We start from the raw sequence: 19,543 nt of genomic DNA, 5'->3' as shown, positions 1-19,543 counted from the left end.
CTTCTTGATCCACTAAACAGTCATTGGTTGTAACATTCATACACTGCTTTTACTAAGGAATAACTCTCAGACATATTGATAATGAAAGTAATTGATTGTAGCCTTACAGTACTGCTGTGTTGGAATACTTCTACCTTGTCTGAGGCTTCCACATGATTAAAACAGATTAAAACAGTTCTCAAAACTTTTGTTGCACAGTCTCTCCACAAGATGAAGGACCAGACATAGTTGATAAACTACTACAATGGTGCAAATTTCTGCCAAATCCAAATGAAACCCATTCCAAAAAGTTCCACTAACCACTGTAGTCAAATAAGAGGAAAACTATTGTTTGGAAACGAATCATAGAGGTCTTATTACATTGTATTATTTTGCATATTTTGCCATGGTGCTGGATATTCATAATAGACTACTGGTGTAAATCTAATGCAATCTCGCATCTGGTAAACGTCATACAAAGCACCGCCCACTACAGCAATGTTGCATCAGAATCGCAATATCCGGGAAACGTCACAAGCCCTTACCCGGCACCCTTACTGCTAGCAGTACACATTTCACAGACTTCGCCAAAGTTATCTCTAAAATTGAGGTAGCTTTTCACTGGTGATGGCTGAACAGACTGTCGTGGAGAAAATGAGCGAACTGCAAGTGGGCGAGGGGAAAAAGGTGATACTTAACTTTACTACTGGCTACGTTTAACACAGCATGTTAGCAGCTAGCCTAGTCACAAGTCAAATTCATGCTGTCATTTAGCGACCAGCAATGAGGTGCTAACGTTACGGCTAGCTAGCTCTTATAAGTAAGGTTATGTTAGTTTTACAGAAAATGTTCAGCTCAAGATAACAGGAGCATTAGTGTATTTTAAAAAAACAACTGTTTAGGTTGTAAATTGCTCCACGTTGCAATGAAACTTAGTTTAGCAAACGTTGCTTTTTGGAGAGAGCCTATCGCCAAACTCTGTTCAAAAATCTATCAATTAAATGTTTCATTGCTTATCGGTAGACTTGCACACATGTTAAGGCAGTACTTAGGACCTTGCAAGAATCACTTATGTTCTTTATTCAATCGGCATACGCCAAGTGGACCAAGCTGACTTGCTAACATATATAGCTCACTCTTAAAAACTGGTTTGTCCAACACATTTCTAATAATAACTCTGGTGATTATAATCTGACGTGGTGACGTGAGCCATTCATGAATTCTTGTTGGATAACTGACGGGATTTACATTACATTACATTACAGTCATGTTCTAATTGATTTATGGTATGGGTTATATACCTAGGCCTCTTTAAACAAATTTTGTATGGTGTTAGTATGTTCCTGTGTCTAATAACAGCTGTGTATGTTATGATTGTTATATCAACAATGTAGGTTTGTGTCTTTGCCATATGTGTAGAAATATAGCTATAGTTTTCATCCACATAGCTGTGTCTGAACCAGTTTCATACTTAACTTGTCCTCCTTCAACTTTAGTGTGGCTAAAACTAAACTAACTCACTAACCTCATGATGTGTTTTTTGAAAAGGGGGGAGCTGAAAGCGGTAAAGATGGAGGAAAGAAGAAGGGCAAAGCTGCAGCTGGAGACTCTGGAGGCAGGGCTGAGGTGAGTTTATAAATTAAGTGTCAGAAAGTATGTCCATGCTATTATAAGACTTGTTTTACAAGAACACATATCAACCTGTGTGTCAAGTATTTATTTACATCTGTTGTTGCATTCTCACACATCTAATAGTAATAATTCAGCAGCACCATGACTAAACATTGATTTCTGTGTTTGTCTGTGTGATGTCCAGCCACAAATTAATCTGGGAAACATTGCACAGGCTTCCAAATGTAAACACTAACATTTCCATGCACAGACTTATTGAGAAGACTGTTAGCAAAGAGTTTCCCCCAATAATACTTTAAGTGTCTAGTAACTTCCCTTTTGTACGCCTGTGAATAAATGACAAACAGAAACAATTCCGATCAGATAGCTTCAGCAATGTCCCAATAATTTTCAAAGCAAAAAAAATATTTCAGCAGGCTAAAACATTTTCTGTCAATATCAGGTTTTGGTCTCGATCTCCCTCTGTCAGTGTAATGTTGGCATCTTTGTGCTCTAACTGTTCTGTACTTATTTTCGTTGTATGATGAAACAACACACTCGCAGCAAATAATTTATAAGCTTTTTTTGTGTAAGTTGCCTTGACCATCATACTTTGATGTCTAACCATTTCAGACAATCAGAAATTATTTTTTGTATTCATAGGGACATGAGCAATTAGCACAGGTTAACATCAGATGACATGTATACTCAGTGACAGCATTACCCACCACACCCCATTTACTCACACCTTTTTTTTTGTCTTTGTCCAGCTGTCACCACCACCTCAGTACATCGATGAGCGTCTCTCTTTGTATACAAAGCTTAAAGCTGAGCATGACGCCCTGATGGCAGAGAGGGCTGCAAAGAATAGCCGAGCCATCAAGGTGACCCTGCCCGATGGAAAGGTGGTGGAGGCTGAGTCTTGGAAAACCACACCATACCAGGTGGCCTGTGGAATCAGGTCAGTGTGATGATGGCACTGATGTCTGATTCGATGTAATTGTTTCATATTAAATGTGGCACCACACTTTCATGTAGCACAAAAAAGAAAGCCTCAAGAGTACTTCAGGAATTTAATTTTCAAAGATTAGCTGTCAAGTTTATTTGCACAGCTTGTAATCATTGTTAAAGTTTCAAAAGACTTCGCAACACCCACATTATAAGAACAGTAATTGGAAATGACACCCGCCAACCTTTTGTCGTCCACCGAAGAAAAGAAATTACTGTGACAAAAAAAAACCCTCATTAGTGTTAAAAGTAGAGGAAACTTTGCTTTGGCAAAGACTGAAAATGAGCTTATCCTATCCTAGCAGCATGCTCTAGTATACAATAGGTGGCAAGAGTGTCTTAACAGAGATTAAATGTCAATAACCTAAGGGCACATGGACCAACTACACAGTAAACACAGCACAAAGATTGAGGAAATGTCAGGAGTTCCATCATCATCATTGTAAGAGTGGAAGCCAGCATGGCTCCATATGACTTAAAAGCACCAGCCCAGCCTCTTTGTAATTTCTTTATAATGCAGTGAGCATATTGGTGTATATGGATGGTGTTTTTAACCTTTTGTGGCACATAAGTCTGGTTTTAGGTCCTAAAATTTTCATGACAAAGGCAATTGGACGGTTTTAAATTTTAATTTTAGAAGCATGGGTGGAGATTAAGATGTCTGGCACTGTAGTGTAAGTTGCAGCCCTTTGTTTCACACCAACACACACCTTGTTAGACCAGCCAAATTACAACAACAGTATGACTGGTGTTGACATAAGTGTCACATGATCAGTTACTGGTGGCAAACTTTCAGAAAGCCTCGATAGTATGTGAGGTGGGTGGGGAAGTACATCAATATATTACTTATTGCCATTGTAATGATAATGTGGAATTTTATTTATGTTGTTTGTGTTAAATAGTTTTGTCTGAATTTATATACAGAGCAAACACACATTCCTCTTAATTATTCCTGAAAAAACTTAAAGCTTGAGTTTTGTTTACAACAACAAATAACATTGAGATCATCAGTGTTAGAGATTATAATGAAATGTTCAATAAGTTAGATATATGGAGCGTATTAGAAATATAACAATGACATATTTGTCTATGTTTAAAGCAGACTTGCCAGTGTCAAAATATAGTTGATGTTTTTGCACATTTGCAATTTGAAGTGGATTTTTTTTTTCTGTCCAGTCAAGGCCTCGCTGACAACACGGTGATTGCCAAGGTGAACAACAGTGTGTGGGACCTGGACAGACCCCTGGAGGATGACTGCAGCCTTCAGTTGCTCAAGTTTGATGATGAGGAAGCTCAAGCTGTAAGTACACTTCAGCACTGGTCTATCACAGTGTTTAGATTTTTCTTTTTCCTTGGACTGTAGATTAGTAGAGCAGCAGCAGTAGTAGTAGTAAATATCTTCTGAATGCATAGTTTGCTCCTTTTGAGAACCAGATACTTTACTCTCTCTGTTTAAAGCTTATTTTGAGAAAGCCTATGGAAATATTTGTGATATGTTTCATTTGAATTGCTTTCATTGATACTGCCTTGGAGAATATACCCATACATAGAGTACAAATTACAACAGTTCATCAGATTTTGCATCCTTAACCCTCAATTGAGAATTCAGAATGATGTCACAAGTGAAAATGTCAATGAGCTTTTTGGATTTTTCTCAGTGTTCCAGGTATACTTAACAGTACTCATGATCTTGAAGAGTTTGTTCATTGATATACACGCAGGGTACCTGAGCATGCAAGGTTAAAGTGACGGTTTACAATCAATAATAAACCTCAAAGCTCTGTGGTCTGACGCAGAAATACATCAAGGGGAGATGTGAGAATATAAAATCTGCTGTAATCATGTCCTGTCATAAACGTGACATCAACTGGTCTGTCTTACACAATAATGAGATTTAAAAAAAAAAAAAGGCAATTTTACAAGCTGATGGTTACAGTAAGAGATTAATTCCAGAGCCTCAGTCAATTTGGTTTCCATGGTATCTTTTCTCAGTAGGTTTTGTTGCACATTTTGCGTAATCTTAACATGTCTTTTGTATTGTCAGCATTCAGAAGTGATATATTGTACACGGTGTGTTTGCATTTTCCCAGAGGCTTTAACAAATCTGCTGCTCAGTGAGCGATTGTAATATTGGCACAGACATGAGGGACAACAATATTGATTTTCCTGCACAGTCATACATATCTTCATTTTTGGTAAACATGAGAGGATAGGCTGGATTCTACTTTGCTAATTGGGTAATATTGTTTGTATATTGTTTAGGTTTACTGGCACTCCAGTGCCCACATCTTGGGTGAAGCCATGGAGCGGGTGTATGGAGGCTGCCTCTGCTACGGCCCCCCCATCGAGAGCGGCTTCTATTACGACATGTTCCTGGAGAACAATGAGTGAGTTGCACAGGCTCTGGTTGATATTTGTCTGTATAATTAGCTGTGATATGCAGCTCTCGGTGTTACTTTGCTGTGTACGTCAAGGCTTAGCAGCTGTCAGTTGGTTTCTGTCTGAAACAGGTAGCAAACACAGAACAGGTGGATTGTAGTGACACTAATGGTGTCGAGCTGGATTTCTCTTGGGTGTTGATTTGAAATGACATCTTTCAATATCTGTGCCTGAGAGCATATTTTTTTCAAAAAACAGAACTGAAGTTTACTTCAGTGAAGCTTTGACAGCGTGTTGAGACACCCTCAGAAATTTAAACACTTCTTCCTCGTAAACAACTTTTTCACTTGACCTCTCTCTGAAACAGATGCATTTCTCCCTGCTTCAGGCTGCAGGAGGGTGTGAGGAGTGCTATCTAATTAATTCTACAACCTCTTTAATGAAGTCATTTTATGCTAATGGCATTCCTTGACACTGTTTTTTGCAAGGATATTTTGACATTGCTCAAGCCCTAAAGCCAAAGACTTAAAAGTATTTGCCCATGCCTGGCAGAGGTTATCAGTTTTTTGAAGTCAAAGAATTACATTGGTGGGAAAAATGGTCTGGTCACATCCTTGGTGCCCTCTGGAAACTCTGGCAGACTAAATTTAGCCATTGGAGACAGTTTGCATATTAATGCAGGCTTTTAAGTGAGAACGTCATGTTGAATGTACTGTTTCTGTTTTTGTTTATCTCTTGTTGTCTTGGACAGGGGCGTATCGAGCAATGACTTCCCCTGTCTGGAAAACTTGTGCAAGAAAATCATCAAGGAGAAGCAGCCGTTTGAGAGGCTAGAGATAAAGAAGGAAACTCTGTTGGAAATGTTCAAGGTAACTTAAAGTAGACACGCAAACACACACAGGCCTATAGAAGGAGTATTGCATAAGTACTCCTTGTACTATAATACATAAACTTGAAGACCACCTCTTGTCCGTTACAGTACAATCAGTTCAAGTGCCGCATTTTGAACGAGAAGGTCACCACTCCCACTACCACAGTTTACAGGTGAGTCCAGGGCTTGAGCTTGTAAATGTTTTTATTTTTAAAAGATAATTTTGGTTGTTCTTAGTTTTACCTACTGTCAGCAAATTCCATTAAAATATGAATGAATCACAGTATTGCACTGGGTGACATGTTCCTTTAATACCATGCAGTTGGATACTGTAATTTATTTTGAGCCATTGCCACATACACCATCCTGCTGCTGGAAATCCTTATATCACTCCAAGTACGCAACTGAAAATAGTCCCTAATAAATAAACTATTTATTCATGTGAGTGACATTTGTTGAAAACTACAGAGCCCAGCCATTAAAGGAAATATTTTTCCTTTTATTAAAAATGTAAGGATATATGTGTAACCACTTTTTAAAGATTTTTGTCGTCAGTAGGAACCAGTGGGCTCAAGGCTGAGTGTCCGACAGAATAACGCATCCTTGTTTTTGGTCTTTTTATGGGATTTGCTGACAATAACAAAAATCAAGAGTATTGCTTGCCTTATCCTTAACATGACTGGTTATTATATAGCATTTTTCAAAAATATTCAACACACATTTCAGATGTGGACCCTTAATTGACTTGTGTCGGGGGCCCCATGTGAGACACACTGGGAAGATCAAGGCACTTAAGATCCACAAGGTGAGCCTTTTCATTTTTAGCTGTGCATTATTTACAGCAAAGCGGTTGTTCAAGTATATGTGGACTTATTGTTGATTAAACTAGATTTTCAAGCACTCTTGTCTGTGCCCTAAATGTCTGCAGTAAGCATTTTTGTCCTCATTTCTAGAGCAGAGTTACCTTATATTTTATTCTCAAGGGATTTGATGCACCCAAAAGAGTGATGAAAGCTAACATACTCCTTGTGTGGTGTGCTAGAATTCATCTACGTACTGGGAGGGTAAGGCGGACATGGAAACCCTCCAGAGGATCTATGGGATCTCCTTCCCTGACCCCAAAATGCTTAAAGAGTGGGAGAAGTTTCAGGAAGAAGCCAAGAACAGAGATCACCGCAAACTGGGCCGGGTATGTACCGAAATGTGAAGAGGCTGTTGGTTAGCAGAAGAGTTGTCGTCTATAATCCATAATTTTGAAATGATTTCATTCTTAGAAAGGAAGGTTGTTTACAGCATGTTGGAATTAGTTATGTTTGTGAAGCTGTGCCTTGACTGCAGAGCTGCAGTGAAGATCCCACTCAAAACAAACATGTTATGAAATACAGGAAGAAAACTTTTTAAGTGGTAAGAGTCAGGATTGAATTCGATGTGTGTCTGATGTAAGCAAATCACACCTCCTCAACAGACAAGATTTCCAAAGCCATTTCTTAACAGTGTGAAAATAGTACTCGTGGTGCTTTTGCAGGAGTACAGTTGCACTTCCTGCTAATGAACCATTATCCTACAGCAAAAAAGTTTTTTTGTTAAGATGGTGCTTAAATGTCAAAAACATACTCTTCAGAGTGTGTCGCCTTCTCGTTAAAATGATGTTCATTTACATGTATTGTTAATTTACATGTCAATCAAGAAAGAAATACTGACAATGGCATGATAGGAAATTTACTCATGACCTATTTTCAGCTGTGAGTGATGGCAAAATTATCCCATGGCATAAAGCAGCAGTCAGTCAGTTAGAATGCTGCTAATACACATCTTGCTAAACTGTAAGGGTGTCTTTATTGTCAAATAATCTGTAACGCCATTTTCGACAGGAAACTGACAGTTAAGGGTGTGTAATTTGTTGCCATTCATTCAAAATAATAACAGGTGTCGAAAAGCGAGCTGGGCAAGAGACCAAGTACATTGTCAAACAAATCTAATGGCATTATAGCTGCGTTACTTCAAACAGAAACTGGTTTAGCCCGAGTGGTGGCTGCTTTCCATACGTTAACATGCTTTGTTTGTTTTTAATTCAGGAGCAGGACCTGTTCTTCTTCCATGATCTGAGTCCAGGGAGCTGCTTCTTCCTGCCAAAGGGGGCCTTCATCTACAACACCCTGATTGAGTTCATCAGAGTAAGTCAGAGCTGTCAGAGCCACGGTGGATAATTGCTGTGATCTCACCTTAGCTTTAAGACACATGAGAAGACAGAGGTTATTAGGCAGTAAATCAAAATGTGCAGGAAGACTTGGGGAGAAAGAAAGAACAGATTTGTATCATAAGTTGGCCTGAGCGATACTGATGGCTTTATGTATTCACAAGATATGCTGCTGCAATTTAAAATCACTGTAAGCGTCATATTCTTTTATAGGACTAAGAAGGTTTGGCTGTATGTTGATGATACAGCTTTATGTCCTTAAATGATAAACTAAGGGCTTATGAATCAAGTCTCAGAAACCATTTATTTGGCAGATAAACTGTTTGCACAACTAAAACTAATGAACTATAAAACATTAACTGTGGTAGGCACAAACCACACCAATAGTGCTGTAAATAGATTGACATATTTAATGTAGTTCTACTCTATGACATATCTCATTTTTGGCCAGGTAATAGAAAAACTTTACTCAGTGTGAAGCTAACCTTTAAACACTAACTTAATATTCATAGTCGTTCATTTGGAATAAATTGAAACTTGTAAAACACACATGATTGACAGCCTTGTTCTCTGTCTGTTACAAAGAGCCGCACACATCAGTATGATTTAAAGCATTCGCTTTCCTGTGATTCAAACAGTGCAGTCACAGTGCAGTGCACATTGGAAGTAATTTCACTTTAATGTGGTAAAATATTTTCCTGACTGAGTAGATTTAGAGTAATGAGATCAGTTTAAAAACGGCTCTGTCTGTACAAGCAACAAAACACCTCAAACACCCAGATATTTGTAGCGTCTACAGCTGTCTGGGATTTTAAATAAATTACCTTAGTTTATTTTATTGTCACTGTCTGCTGTGTTTTTGAATTTTAAAACTAATAGCAAACAAAACGGGCCAACCCAAAGTGAAATAAAGCACCTATTAGTTTTCCCCAGATCCCCTCTATAGTGTGTAAACAAATAGCAGTGTGAATATGCAGCAGGATAAGCATTCTTTGAGGTAGTCTGTGTTTATAGTCAACATCTGCTTATTTGCAAGTTAAGTACAGTATGTTTTAGAGGATATATGCTGTTTATCAGTGATTCCCTGGTGTTGTTGACAGAAATGGTTCAAACCGGATGTTTGTAGTTCTGATGTGTACACAGAATCTTAGTTTCTTTAAAAGTGAAATCTTCTTTGTGATTACAGAGTGAGTACAGGAAGAGGGGTTTCCAGGAGGTGGTGACGCCCAACATCTACAACAGCAAACTGTGGCAGACCTCTGGCCACTGGCAGCACTACAGCGACAACATGTTTTCCTTCGAGGCGGAGAAGGAGACCTTTGCTCTCAAACCCATGAACTGTCCCGGACACTGGTGAGGATGCCTTTTCTTCACATTCGGACTCATTTGAAAGTACGGTTTTCATTTCAGCGAGGACCTCAAAAATAAAGTGTAAATAAAAACACACCCACTTCGGCTACACATGTCACAACCTAGCACAACAGTATCTGACAAAGACTCATCGTCTGTAAATACTGATAAAGGTTTTAATTAAGGAACTGACAAAAATGGAATAGGGTGTGAGGAACACAAAATACAAACAAAGGAAAATGTCAGTCAGCCGTCGGACAGGATGTTGCAGGTCGGCTTCATAGCCTCCTGAGCCCAGCCTGCTCAGGTGTGTTGCATCCCTGATAAGTTCTCAGCTCCACCCATCAATTTCCTGAAACAAATATACACAGGCAGTCACACCAGAAGGACAAGACAGGGCTACCCCTGAGTCTGTCACACACATTGTGTAACAAGTTTTGCTCTAGTGTAAAACAGATATTTTTAGTTGATCTCCATCTGTAATCAGAGAATCAACTGTACTGTTGTCACAATACAAAATGTTTTAACCTTGGTAGAATATTTAGTTTGTTATCTAACAAAATAAAGAGTGTAACACAACACTGTGGCAAGCAGGGACAAGCATTAAATAATGTTTTGCCACACCTGAATAGCTTTATAAGAGTTCGCTCAAGGCTTTTGTTATCAGCAGTAGACTCAGTCTTTGTGAAATAGCTTCATATTTCACTGCTACAGTAGTTTGTCATCCAGTTCTGCTCAGCCTGTAATGGACTGATGCTTTTGCCATGTTTCCAGTTGTTGAATGACCCAGTTCAATTTACTGCTGAATGCTGCATTGCAGTGTAAAGAGCCAGACTGCAGCTCTTTGTATTCAAATCTTTTATCTCCTTTTTACTGTTCCAATCTTTGTGCTGTCCACATGGGCAGCCCCTCTGGGGATCATACTGAAATGGAAATTGAGCTTGCAACCGCGTTTAGTTAAAGTGATGAATGTCAGGTAAATCAGATATTGAATTTTTTCACAGTGGTATTGACGTAGTAGAGAAATTCTCAGGTATTGTGATAAGTCTAGTTTGAAGTTAGCAGTTGCATTTTTTTTTTTAACACTCTACCTGTTTGTCTGTTTGGCACCAGTCTGATGTTTGACCACCGGCCGCGCTCCTGGAGAGAGTTGCCCATTCGCATGGCCGACTTTGGCGTCCTGCACAGGAACGAGCTGTCGGGAGCCCTGACTGGCCTCACTCGTGTCCGCCGCTTCCAGCAGGACGATGCTCACATCTTCTGCACCATGGACCAGGTGAGGCTTGTGCTGATGCATTGACATGACTCTGACTGAACAAGACGCGTGTTTTATGAACTTGGTAAACTAGTCTGATGGCAAAAAGTTGCGTGACGGGAACAGTAAATTGAGTTTACGGACCTCTGTAGCCTTCTCCTCATTTCTGCTTGAGGCTAGTGACTGGAGGCTACATTAGCCTCTTACTGAACTGCTGGTGGTTGCATTGCGATGTGGGTATTGTAGGTAAACACGAACGTGTGGAATAAAAACACAAGATTTCTGATTCAGCTGAATCGATTTTCATCAGATATTTGACAGGATTTTATTCATTCACTCATTTTTTGGCAGTGTCCTGGACAAATGTTTCCTCTTGCTATTTAGACCAGTAAAAAAGCAGTAAATACAAAACACTTAAAAGCAAGTTAAACAGTTAAACATGGACAACAAGCACACAGCAAGTTCACAGAGAGTTGGCATTCTGCAGAGAATCATTTATACCTGTTTGAAAGCTCTGTGTACATCAGTGTCTTGCCGGCACAGTTTATTGAATAAATTCAGGTAATGTCGTCAGTGAATGGTCTGTCACATTCTCAGATAAAGTGAGAGAACTCCATGAGCTGCTGCAGCCCGATGCAGCAGCTTGCATGTTAAGTCCTTTCACCTGAGAGCAGCACTGCCAATATCGATGCACATAAACAGGCTTCAGGGAGACAGAAGAGATTTCTTGATTAGTTTGTTCGAATGTTGTGACAGAGCAACTTCCAGTGAGAATGTGGTTTTCTCTTTATCAGTAATAACTGTGCAATCAAAGAATTGAAAACCATCCAATTCTCAATGTACACTAAGTATTTCAGTCTCATTTTTTCACTTTTCATTGCAGCAGCTGGACAGCACTTTATGCCTTTTATTATTCTCAAAATCCAAGCAAACTTAAAGCAGACTGCAGCGGGTACGTTCTGTTCTTATCTTATAGCCGCCATTAAATTTATAATCAGTGACTCCAGATGGTGGCCCACAAGTATTAAAAACTGTTTCTTAGGGGAGACCTACCTCACCAAAGGCATTTCTTTTCAGTTCTTCTTGTCTTGTCCTTGTGTTGTTTATCCTTTTTCACATCCAAATTGCTTTCTCAAAACTTGTGATCACATGTGATGCAAGTGCAAGATTGCCTCCACAGGGACTTAGTAGCAACATATGACAACATGATTAAATGTTTCCAGTAGGTGTATTATCTTAAAAAATGACCAGTTTATCATCAAAAAAAAAAATTGGATCTCTTTTGATTTCATCATATAATCTTGTTCTTAAGTCAAACCAAACCAAAGAAAGATGAAATCAGCCATTACACCAGAAATTAAACTTGGAACTCTCTTACAACACAGATCGAGGAGGAGATCAAGGGCTGCCTGGACTTCCTGCGGACTGTGTATGATGTGTTTGGATTCACGTTCAAACTCAACCTCTCCACAAGACCAGAGAAGTTCCTTGGAGACCCGGAGGTGTGGGACCAAGCAGAGAAGGTAATCAGAATGCGTCTTGTTTTTCCTCATATAGTTGAAAATGTGAACAACTCTCACACAAAGCGCCACTGGAGAGTTCAGATGCTGATATGTGATATTATCAAGATGGAAATTACCGAGCCACTCCACAAACAGCAAATGGAAGAGTGAGATTTGTAGACCCAGAGAACATTTATATTTTGATAGATTTTATTCTGTAGAGCTGCCATCAATTCTCAAGCAGAAAAACGTCTTCTCTGGAGAATCCAAATCAGTGCAATCACTTTCAGACAGATTCGCTGTGTAGACCAGCTACACTTTGCATTTTTGGTTCTGATCTAATTTACTCTGGGAAAGAGCAGCAATGTATTAAAACAAAGTAATAACAAGAGTGAGTTAAGCTGAATGACAATGACTTTTTATTGCCTGGTGCTTTCAGTATTTAATGAAACGCTGTTGATATACTTTTAAGTCTTTACAGACGAGTCCGTATGAAATGAGTTGATGGTTGTTAGATAGATAAAGTCCCACCAGTATACTTCATAGTTTTATCTGTAGCATGGGAGTATGAAGCACATACAGTTTGTTTATTAGTCTGGCCAGTTCTGACTGGATGAACTGGCCAGACAGAGACACAGCATGTGTTGAATCTTCTTTGATTTTCTTTCTCTGGATCTGATTGTTAGTGTGTTTTATTTCACCAATGAAATATTATATCTGCAGTGCACTTTGCCACACCCGGTTTTCTATGCTGTTGAATACTTACTTTTTTTATACCTTGCTGTCCCCAACCATGTGTCATCTGTGTAGGGTTTGCCATCTTAATCTACCGTCGGCTGCTTAGTGTCAAATGTTCTAGTGTTTCAAAATTCATTCCTCTGTTTTGTCAACCCAAATGCTCCATTTTACTCACCCATGACCAACTAGAAAGTTTTTATTATGTCTCAGGCTCAGACTCATCACCAGGATCTGCAGTCACATTCCATCTTGAAGAGATGACAGTTCACTAAGGACATACTCCTTATTACTGGCTCTGTTTTTTTGTGTGTGTGTTTGAATTTAGGGTTATTTTTAAATGTATTTTTTGCCCACTGGAAAAAGAACTGATGATTGTGGATGATATTTTTAACCTGTTAACATTCGATCAAGGAGCCAACTAGTTTATTGCCTATGAACACCAGAGGCCAGAGAGTGTTAAAACTGCAGTATAGAGATTGTGTTGCTTCTTACTGACTGCACGTGTTAATGATGGTACATTTCTCTGTATTTCTGTAATTAACAGTCAGTCACAGTTTGCGGAATAGGGATAATGGTTGTTAAAAAAAGAAAACAAATAGAAGAAAAATGATAAGAGCTTGTAAGTTTTCCAGCTGTTTTGCTTGACCTATTAGGACAATTTTCTCTGGGGAAAACATTCTCGAAATTCAGCACAGACTTTTTATGATTAATCTTTGAATGTACAAAGGTGGAAAATTATATACACACAAATAAAAGTAACTCATAAACTTGGCATAGTCACTGAAACAGAACTTGCTCCATGTTCCCCTCACCTCATTAACTCCCACAAGCAACCATAAAATATTATTGAGACGTTAACATTTCTCAGTTCAGTGATTAGTTCCAGATGAAGAAAATGTCAGGTCTAAATATACAGCTTCACTCAACACCGCTGTTTACTTGTTGGTCAGCCCCTGATATCGTGACAAAGTGGTAATTGTTTGTTTTTACAGCAACTGGAGAACAGCTTGAATGACTTTGGTGAGAAATGGGTTCTCAACCCAGGTGACGGCGCTTTCTACGGACCAAAGGTGAGCTGTGAGCTGCACTAATGATGTAGTTAGACTGTGAAACAGCGGGAGGGCTGCTGCTGATCACCTCTCCTTTGTTCGCAGATCGACATTCAGATCAAAGATGCCATCGGTCGCTACCATCAATGTGCCACAATCCAGCTTGATTTCCAGCTCCCGATCCGCTTTAATCTCACCTTTGTCAGGTATTTCTTTTTTAATTCATGTTCATGACAGAAGATAGAATATTGTTTTTGTTGCTGAAAATGCTTGTATTGTCAACTGAAATATTTTGGATTACAATTACTATAATCAAAGATAGAAGTTTGATTTGAAAAAAAAAAAGAGAAATCAATCTAATGTTGTTTTTAACCAGCCTCTCGTTAACAGTGTATCATGAATGATGAAAATATAGTAATTTCTCCAGATGTTCACTGTTGTTTTGCTGTTTTTGAGTTTTGAATTCTAATGATTTTGTAGCCACGACGGTGATGACAAGAAGAGACCAGTGATCATCCACAGAGCCATCCTGGGATCAGTAGAGAGGATGATTGCTATTCTGACTGAGAACTACGGAGGCAAATGGTTTGTAAACAATTCGTTTTAAAAGGTTGATTTATCAAGTAGGATCTGACTCAAGACATGAATATTTTTCTTTTATTGCTTTTTAGGGCTGTCATGATACCAGATATTTGATAGCCTGTACCAGTGCCAATTAAATTCCATCATTCTCAATACCAAAATAAATATCACAAGAAACCAAAAAAAAGAGGCTGCAGCTAAAACACACACATTAAACTAACACGGTGACAGACCCACAGTGTGAAAATATTCATTGTTCTGTTCAGTGTTGTGGGGGCCTGTTGTTTTGTTAGTTTACTGTGCCCGCCTTCTTCTTCTCTTCGACTTTGTTGTCAGACATTATTACTGCCCTCACAGTCCCACAAGAATCACATCTCCAGTACCTATGGCACTGTTGTATTGGCTCTCGTGACATCCCCAGAAGTTGTTTCACAGCAGTGAAGACGATTTTCAGATTAATGGGATATAAACAGAAGCAACTCAACTCTGTCGTGCTGTAAATATTTGCACAGATTATATCCAGCCCTCTTTTCTACTAACCAGCCAAATGTAAATATGTACTGTTCTGTTTCAGGCCTCTGTGGCTCTCTCCTCGTCAAGTGATGGTTGTACCAGTGGGACCAACCTGTGAGGAGTATGCTCAGAAGGTAAGCACTGACCTCAGCCACTTGAGTACATATTCACACTTCAGAGACAGCAGCAGTATGAACAGTTCCCTGAAGCTATCAGGCACTCTGCTGACTCTGAAGTTGTTTTACTTCTACATCAGTGTTTTACCACTGATGCACATTGTCACAGACTGAAATCCTGTGTTGTTTCAATGTTGTGATGTTGCTGTTTTATTGAGCCGTTACATGCATGTTGACAAATTCCAGTCAACTTTGTTGCGATATCCTATGGAGCTTGAATTAGATGGCTAAACAAAACACTTCCACTGCATGTGAAGTTCATATGTCTGCGTCTTTTAATACTTAAAGGGAAAGTAAACTTTTTTTTTTTTTTTCCCAACATATCGAGCTATTAGCTGTAGTTGTTACAATAACATTATACTCAAAGTGATTGAGATCTTGCAATGTGGTGACATTGCTAAAAGTCTAACTGGGCAAAAGGAGATGAGTGGTCAGACATTCATACAGGCTGTAATCAAGCTGCCAGATTAGTGCCCACTTTATTTCAAGGTAAAACCAAAAGTGAGTGCCACTAAAATGGTGGTAAAAACCTTATTGTACACACGACTACAACAAGTAAGACGAGTCAAACTCAAGTTGTAATAAACTCCAGTTTACCTTTTTAAAATGTGTGGAACATGAATTTAATCATTTATTGTGCTGAAAGCTGCAACAACAGGTAATGTTTGAAGATGTCACCTGGTCTGTTTTTGAAATTAGAACTGACATTTTGGCACTTTACGCTGTAATTCAATAGACAAAACAATAATTACTTGCAGCACTAATTGTGTTGAACACATTGTTACTTGCACAAAAATCCAATTTGTTAATAAAGAGCTGCAGAGGCCTGATATGCAAGTAAGTGGAAAAGAACTAATCGTCTCTATAGTCTCAATGTACTATTGAACTAATCCACTGAAATACATAGTAAACAGTAGAGGCTGTAGAAATGTGTTCAAATGATTTTTTACCGTTTGTTGTTTCTCCGGTTAACGTCACAGGTCAAGCAAGACTTCCACAACAGCGGCTTCATGACTGACGTGGATCTCGACCCCGGCTGCACTTTGAACAAAAAGATCAGAAATGCACAGTTGGCGCAGTACAACTTCATCCTAGGTCAGTGGCAACACACTTCCTTTCACTCCTGTCTGGCATTTCCTCCCTTTATCTGTTCCTTGCTGTCCATCTGGATATTGATTTCTTTTGTCCTCCCTACATGTCCGCCTCCTTGGAAAAGTGGTGGGAGAGAAGGAGAAGACAAGTAACACTGTGAACGTACGCACTCGGGATAACAAGGTTCACGGCGAGCGCAGTGTGGAGGCGTGCATCGAGCGCCTGAAACAGCTCAAGACCTCCAGGAGTCGGAACGCCGAAGAGGAATTCTGAGCTTTCCCCAAACCCGCTGCAATCAACTTGTCCTTCACAAGGAAGCTTGAATCTGTTAACTTCAAAGGGAGGTGTGGTTGAAATCAGTTTTTGATGAGGGAAACTCATTTCACATCATTGCCTAGTCTGTTATCCTCAAGAAATCACATTTCCTGATTTGACAATTATGTCTTTTTTTTCCTCTCTTGTCTTCTGTTGCCATTTTACTGTATCGCTGTGTTTTCAGTCATTAAATTTCATGGTTGCTGTATGCCATAGAATGAAGTGTAATTGTCAATATCCCTTCTGCTCTATTCTAACGGGATTAGGTCTCTGAACAGCTTTTTACACAACACTTGTGTACCATTGAATAAACTGTAGCAGAAAACTTGTCTTTAAAAACATTTTCCATATGTACTGCACTAAAGAAAAAGGAAATGGTTTGTACAACTGTCTTAACCCGTTTGTATCAGTCACTCATAATTTCTTCAGGGAATTGTACATGAATTACAATTTTGATAATTAAACAGTCTATTCTTCCTGTGCATGTGCTGCTTTTTATAAGATACAAGATAAGACTCACCTTTTTCTCCCGATGGGGAAATTTCACCACCACATTCTTCTTGCTTCAGGGTTGTGTCTTCTTAATTATCCTGTTGCATGTTATTAATTAACTAATTAATCCACTGGTCACCTGAAGGAAAAACAAGATCATCAGTAAATATACTTGAAAACAATCACAGTAGTGAAGTAGAATATTGGCAGCAGACAAAGTCAACATGTTTTTAAATTGTACTATAGAGGTGTGAGGATAGAAAAGTCACAGTTCACAAATTCCAGATTCTACATATTTAGGCCAAAATTGAAATTATTAGTTTGTTTGGGACTAAAAACATCCAATTTTCCACAAGGGAGAGGTGGAATTGGAGAGAAGTGTGTCAGAGAGGTGTATTAGTCTGGTAAAAATGGATCCTTATCACCTTCCTCCACTGGAGCATCATCACTTAGGACAGAAATCGGTGATGTGCTGGAGGGTAAACACCTGATGCTTCTCATTATCACGTGCTCACTGAACTCGGAGAGCATTTACTTGTGCTGACTGCCCCATTACACTTAAGCATAAGGGAAATTTTTCATCCTTTTTTTAAGACATTAATTCCCTTTAACATTTCTCATAAGAGGAAAATGTTTCCAATTACATGCAACTACCTGGATGAAACATGCGGGAGAGATCATACATAAGTGCCAATTTAATGCCATCTAAGCTCCAGTTATTCACCTCCAATGCATTTCTTTGACCGCTCTCCACCTGCTCTCAAAATCTCTGCTCAAATCATGCACTTCAATTTGTATTGCAATTGCAGTTTCTAAAGATAGGTAATCTGCGCGTCATGCCCCCAACTCTCACTTTAATCTATAATTCCAACCACAAGTGGGTGCTATGTCTGTATGCTCCACTCACACAGCTGGGACAGACACACAGTGAGAGCAGTGTGTTTCCGTAGTTAAGCAGCTGGGAGAAGTGGCCCCGCACTCATTTACGCCAACAGACTTTTTGAGGAGAAAAACACACCTCAAACTTGGTAAAAGACATCAAAATGTTTTTGCTGTGGCTTTAACAGTTTGCATTTATTCAGTCACTTTTTGCTCCCTCAAGTTCAGAGCCCATGAAGCACTTAACAGGTTTAACATGTGAAAACTCCTGAGATGCTTCTGGCTGCAGGTCATGGCAATAACTGTTCCCTGTTTTATTTAGAAATGACTTAGTTTAATCAGGCAAACTTCTCCGAGTTAATTAAGCAGGGACATCAGCGCTAAGGATAAAGTTGGAGTGAAAGATGGTCTCACAGTTGCAGAAGAGGCAGCAAGAGCCCAACTCTGAACAGGGGCCAATGAAAACATCGATTTTTGGCTACTCTGCAAGTTGCAAGTAATTAAAATAAGTGAGAAGCCATCAGTTTTCTTTGGCTAATTTGAACTTTTCAGCACCAAGTAAATTATGCTCACAGGTTTGGTTTCTTGTGCAGGTGTATATTTTATGGTTACTGAGACAGAAATTTTTGACTTAGTTAAATAGATGTATTTAAAGGCCTTTGTCATTATTTTTTTTTTTGAAAGTAAGTAGGTAGTAAGTAGGATTTTGGTTTTGTAAATAAATTCTAAGGTTTTCATTTCAAATGCATGTTAAAAAAAAAGACATAAACATAACATCAAAAGCCCACCTGGCCCTCACTCCTTGATTCTCACAATAATCATACATGTTCAGTATTTAGGTTTATTCTATAAGGAGACCAAAAATGTAACCACTGAAACAAAGAAATCAGATGTCAAAAACTAACTAAAACCATGTATTGGTGTAGGGACACCCTCATATCAAGTCTGACCACAAGATGGAACAACTCAACCAGGATCTTGTTGGGGGGGGGGGGGGGGGGGGGGGGGGACAGGAGTGGGGCTAATGTCAGTGAAGTGTGGGAGAGAAAAACATTTTGATAAGGGGTTAATGAAAAAGTCAATGGAGTAGGAGAGTGTCAACAGACAGAGCGAGACAGCCAGAAATCTCTGGGGATTCGGCTGAGCTGCTGGCTCTCTCAGCCTCCCCGTGAATCCTCTTTCCCTCTTCCCCCATTGGATCCTTCCTGTATGCTTCACTGGCAACCTGGCCATGAAGGGTCACAACGCTTCACTGAACTGAGCAAACTTTTCTTTCTCTCGCCACACATGGATTTTAAGGTATCGATTCACATGTTAAAAGGTCCCACTGCTTCAGCTCTTTACTTAGAGGATGCTGGGATAAGCCATGGTATGAAAACTAGGCTCTCTTTTTATAGCAGAAGAACCTGGTTCCTCCATAGTCTTTCGAATTGTTTCTTGTTTTCATACCAGCCTTTTTATCATTTGTTTCCTCAAGTACTTTGATTATCAGTCATTCTTTAAAAAGCATGACCAAAATGTCCTATGAATTTGTCTGATAGTGCAGTTAAACTAC

The 19,543-nt window shown here is 39.2% G+C and overlaps 1 protein-coding gene and 1 long non-coding RNA gene across 2 annotated transcripts in view; one reads left to right on the top strand and one right to left on the bottom strand.

Annotated features, from left to right (window-relative positions):
- Positions 1-498: 498 nt before the first annotated feature.
- tars1 (threonyl-tRNA synthetase 1) lies at positions 499-17,099 on the top strand. Its single transcript, XM_071483435.1, has 19 exons — positions 499-666; positions 1,528-1,605; positions 2,361-2,551; positions 3,775-3,898; positions 4,861-4,985; positions 5,729-5,846; positions 5,957-6,021; positions 6,575-6,653; positions 6,891-7,037; positions 7,924-8,022; positions 9,232-9,398; positions 10,509-10,671; positions 12,036-12,173; positions 13,883-13,960; positions 14,045-14,145; positions 14,420-14,524; positions 15,096-15,168; positions 16,191-16,305; positions 16,427-17,099. The coding sequence occupies exons 1-19, from the start codon at positions 607-609 to the stop codon at positions 16,573-16,575; spliced, it is 2,175 nt and encodes a 724-aa protein (XP_071339536.1). The 5' UTR covers positions 499-606; the 3' UTR covers positions 16,576-17,099.
- LOC139624365 (uncharacterized) overlaps positions 15,483-19,543 on the bottom strand; it is a 115,335-nt gene continuing 111,274 nt past the window's right edge. Inside the window, exons 2-4 of the long non-coding RNA XR_011691650.1 lie at positions 17,138-17,248; positions 16,161-16,416; positions 15,483-15,932 (exon numbers count right to left, since the gene is read on the bottom strand). This is a non-coding gene — a long non-coding RNA (uncharacterized lncRNA). The remainder of the gene's footprint in view (positions 15,933-16,160; positions 16,417-17,137; positions 17,249-19,543) is intronic.

This window comes from Trachinotus anak, unplaced genomic scaffold (genome assembly GCF_046630095.1).
Source record: "Trachinotus anak isolate AG129_WGS33_773 ecotype Australia unplaced genomic scaffold, CSIRO_AGI_Tana_v1 ptg000008l, whole genome shotgun sequence".
NCBI lineage: Eukaryota > Metazoa > Chordata > Actinopteri > Carangiformes > Carangidae > Trachinotus > Trachinotus anak.
Note: the sequence above shows the minus strand (reverse complement) of the source record. Positions and strands in the feature narration are given on the sequence as shown.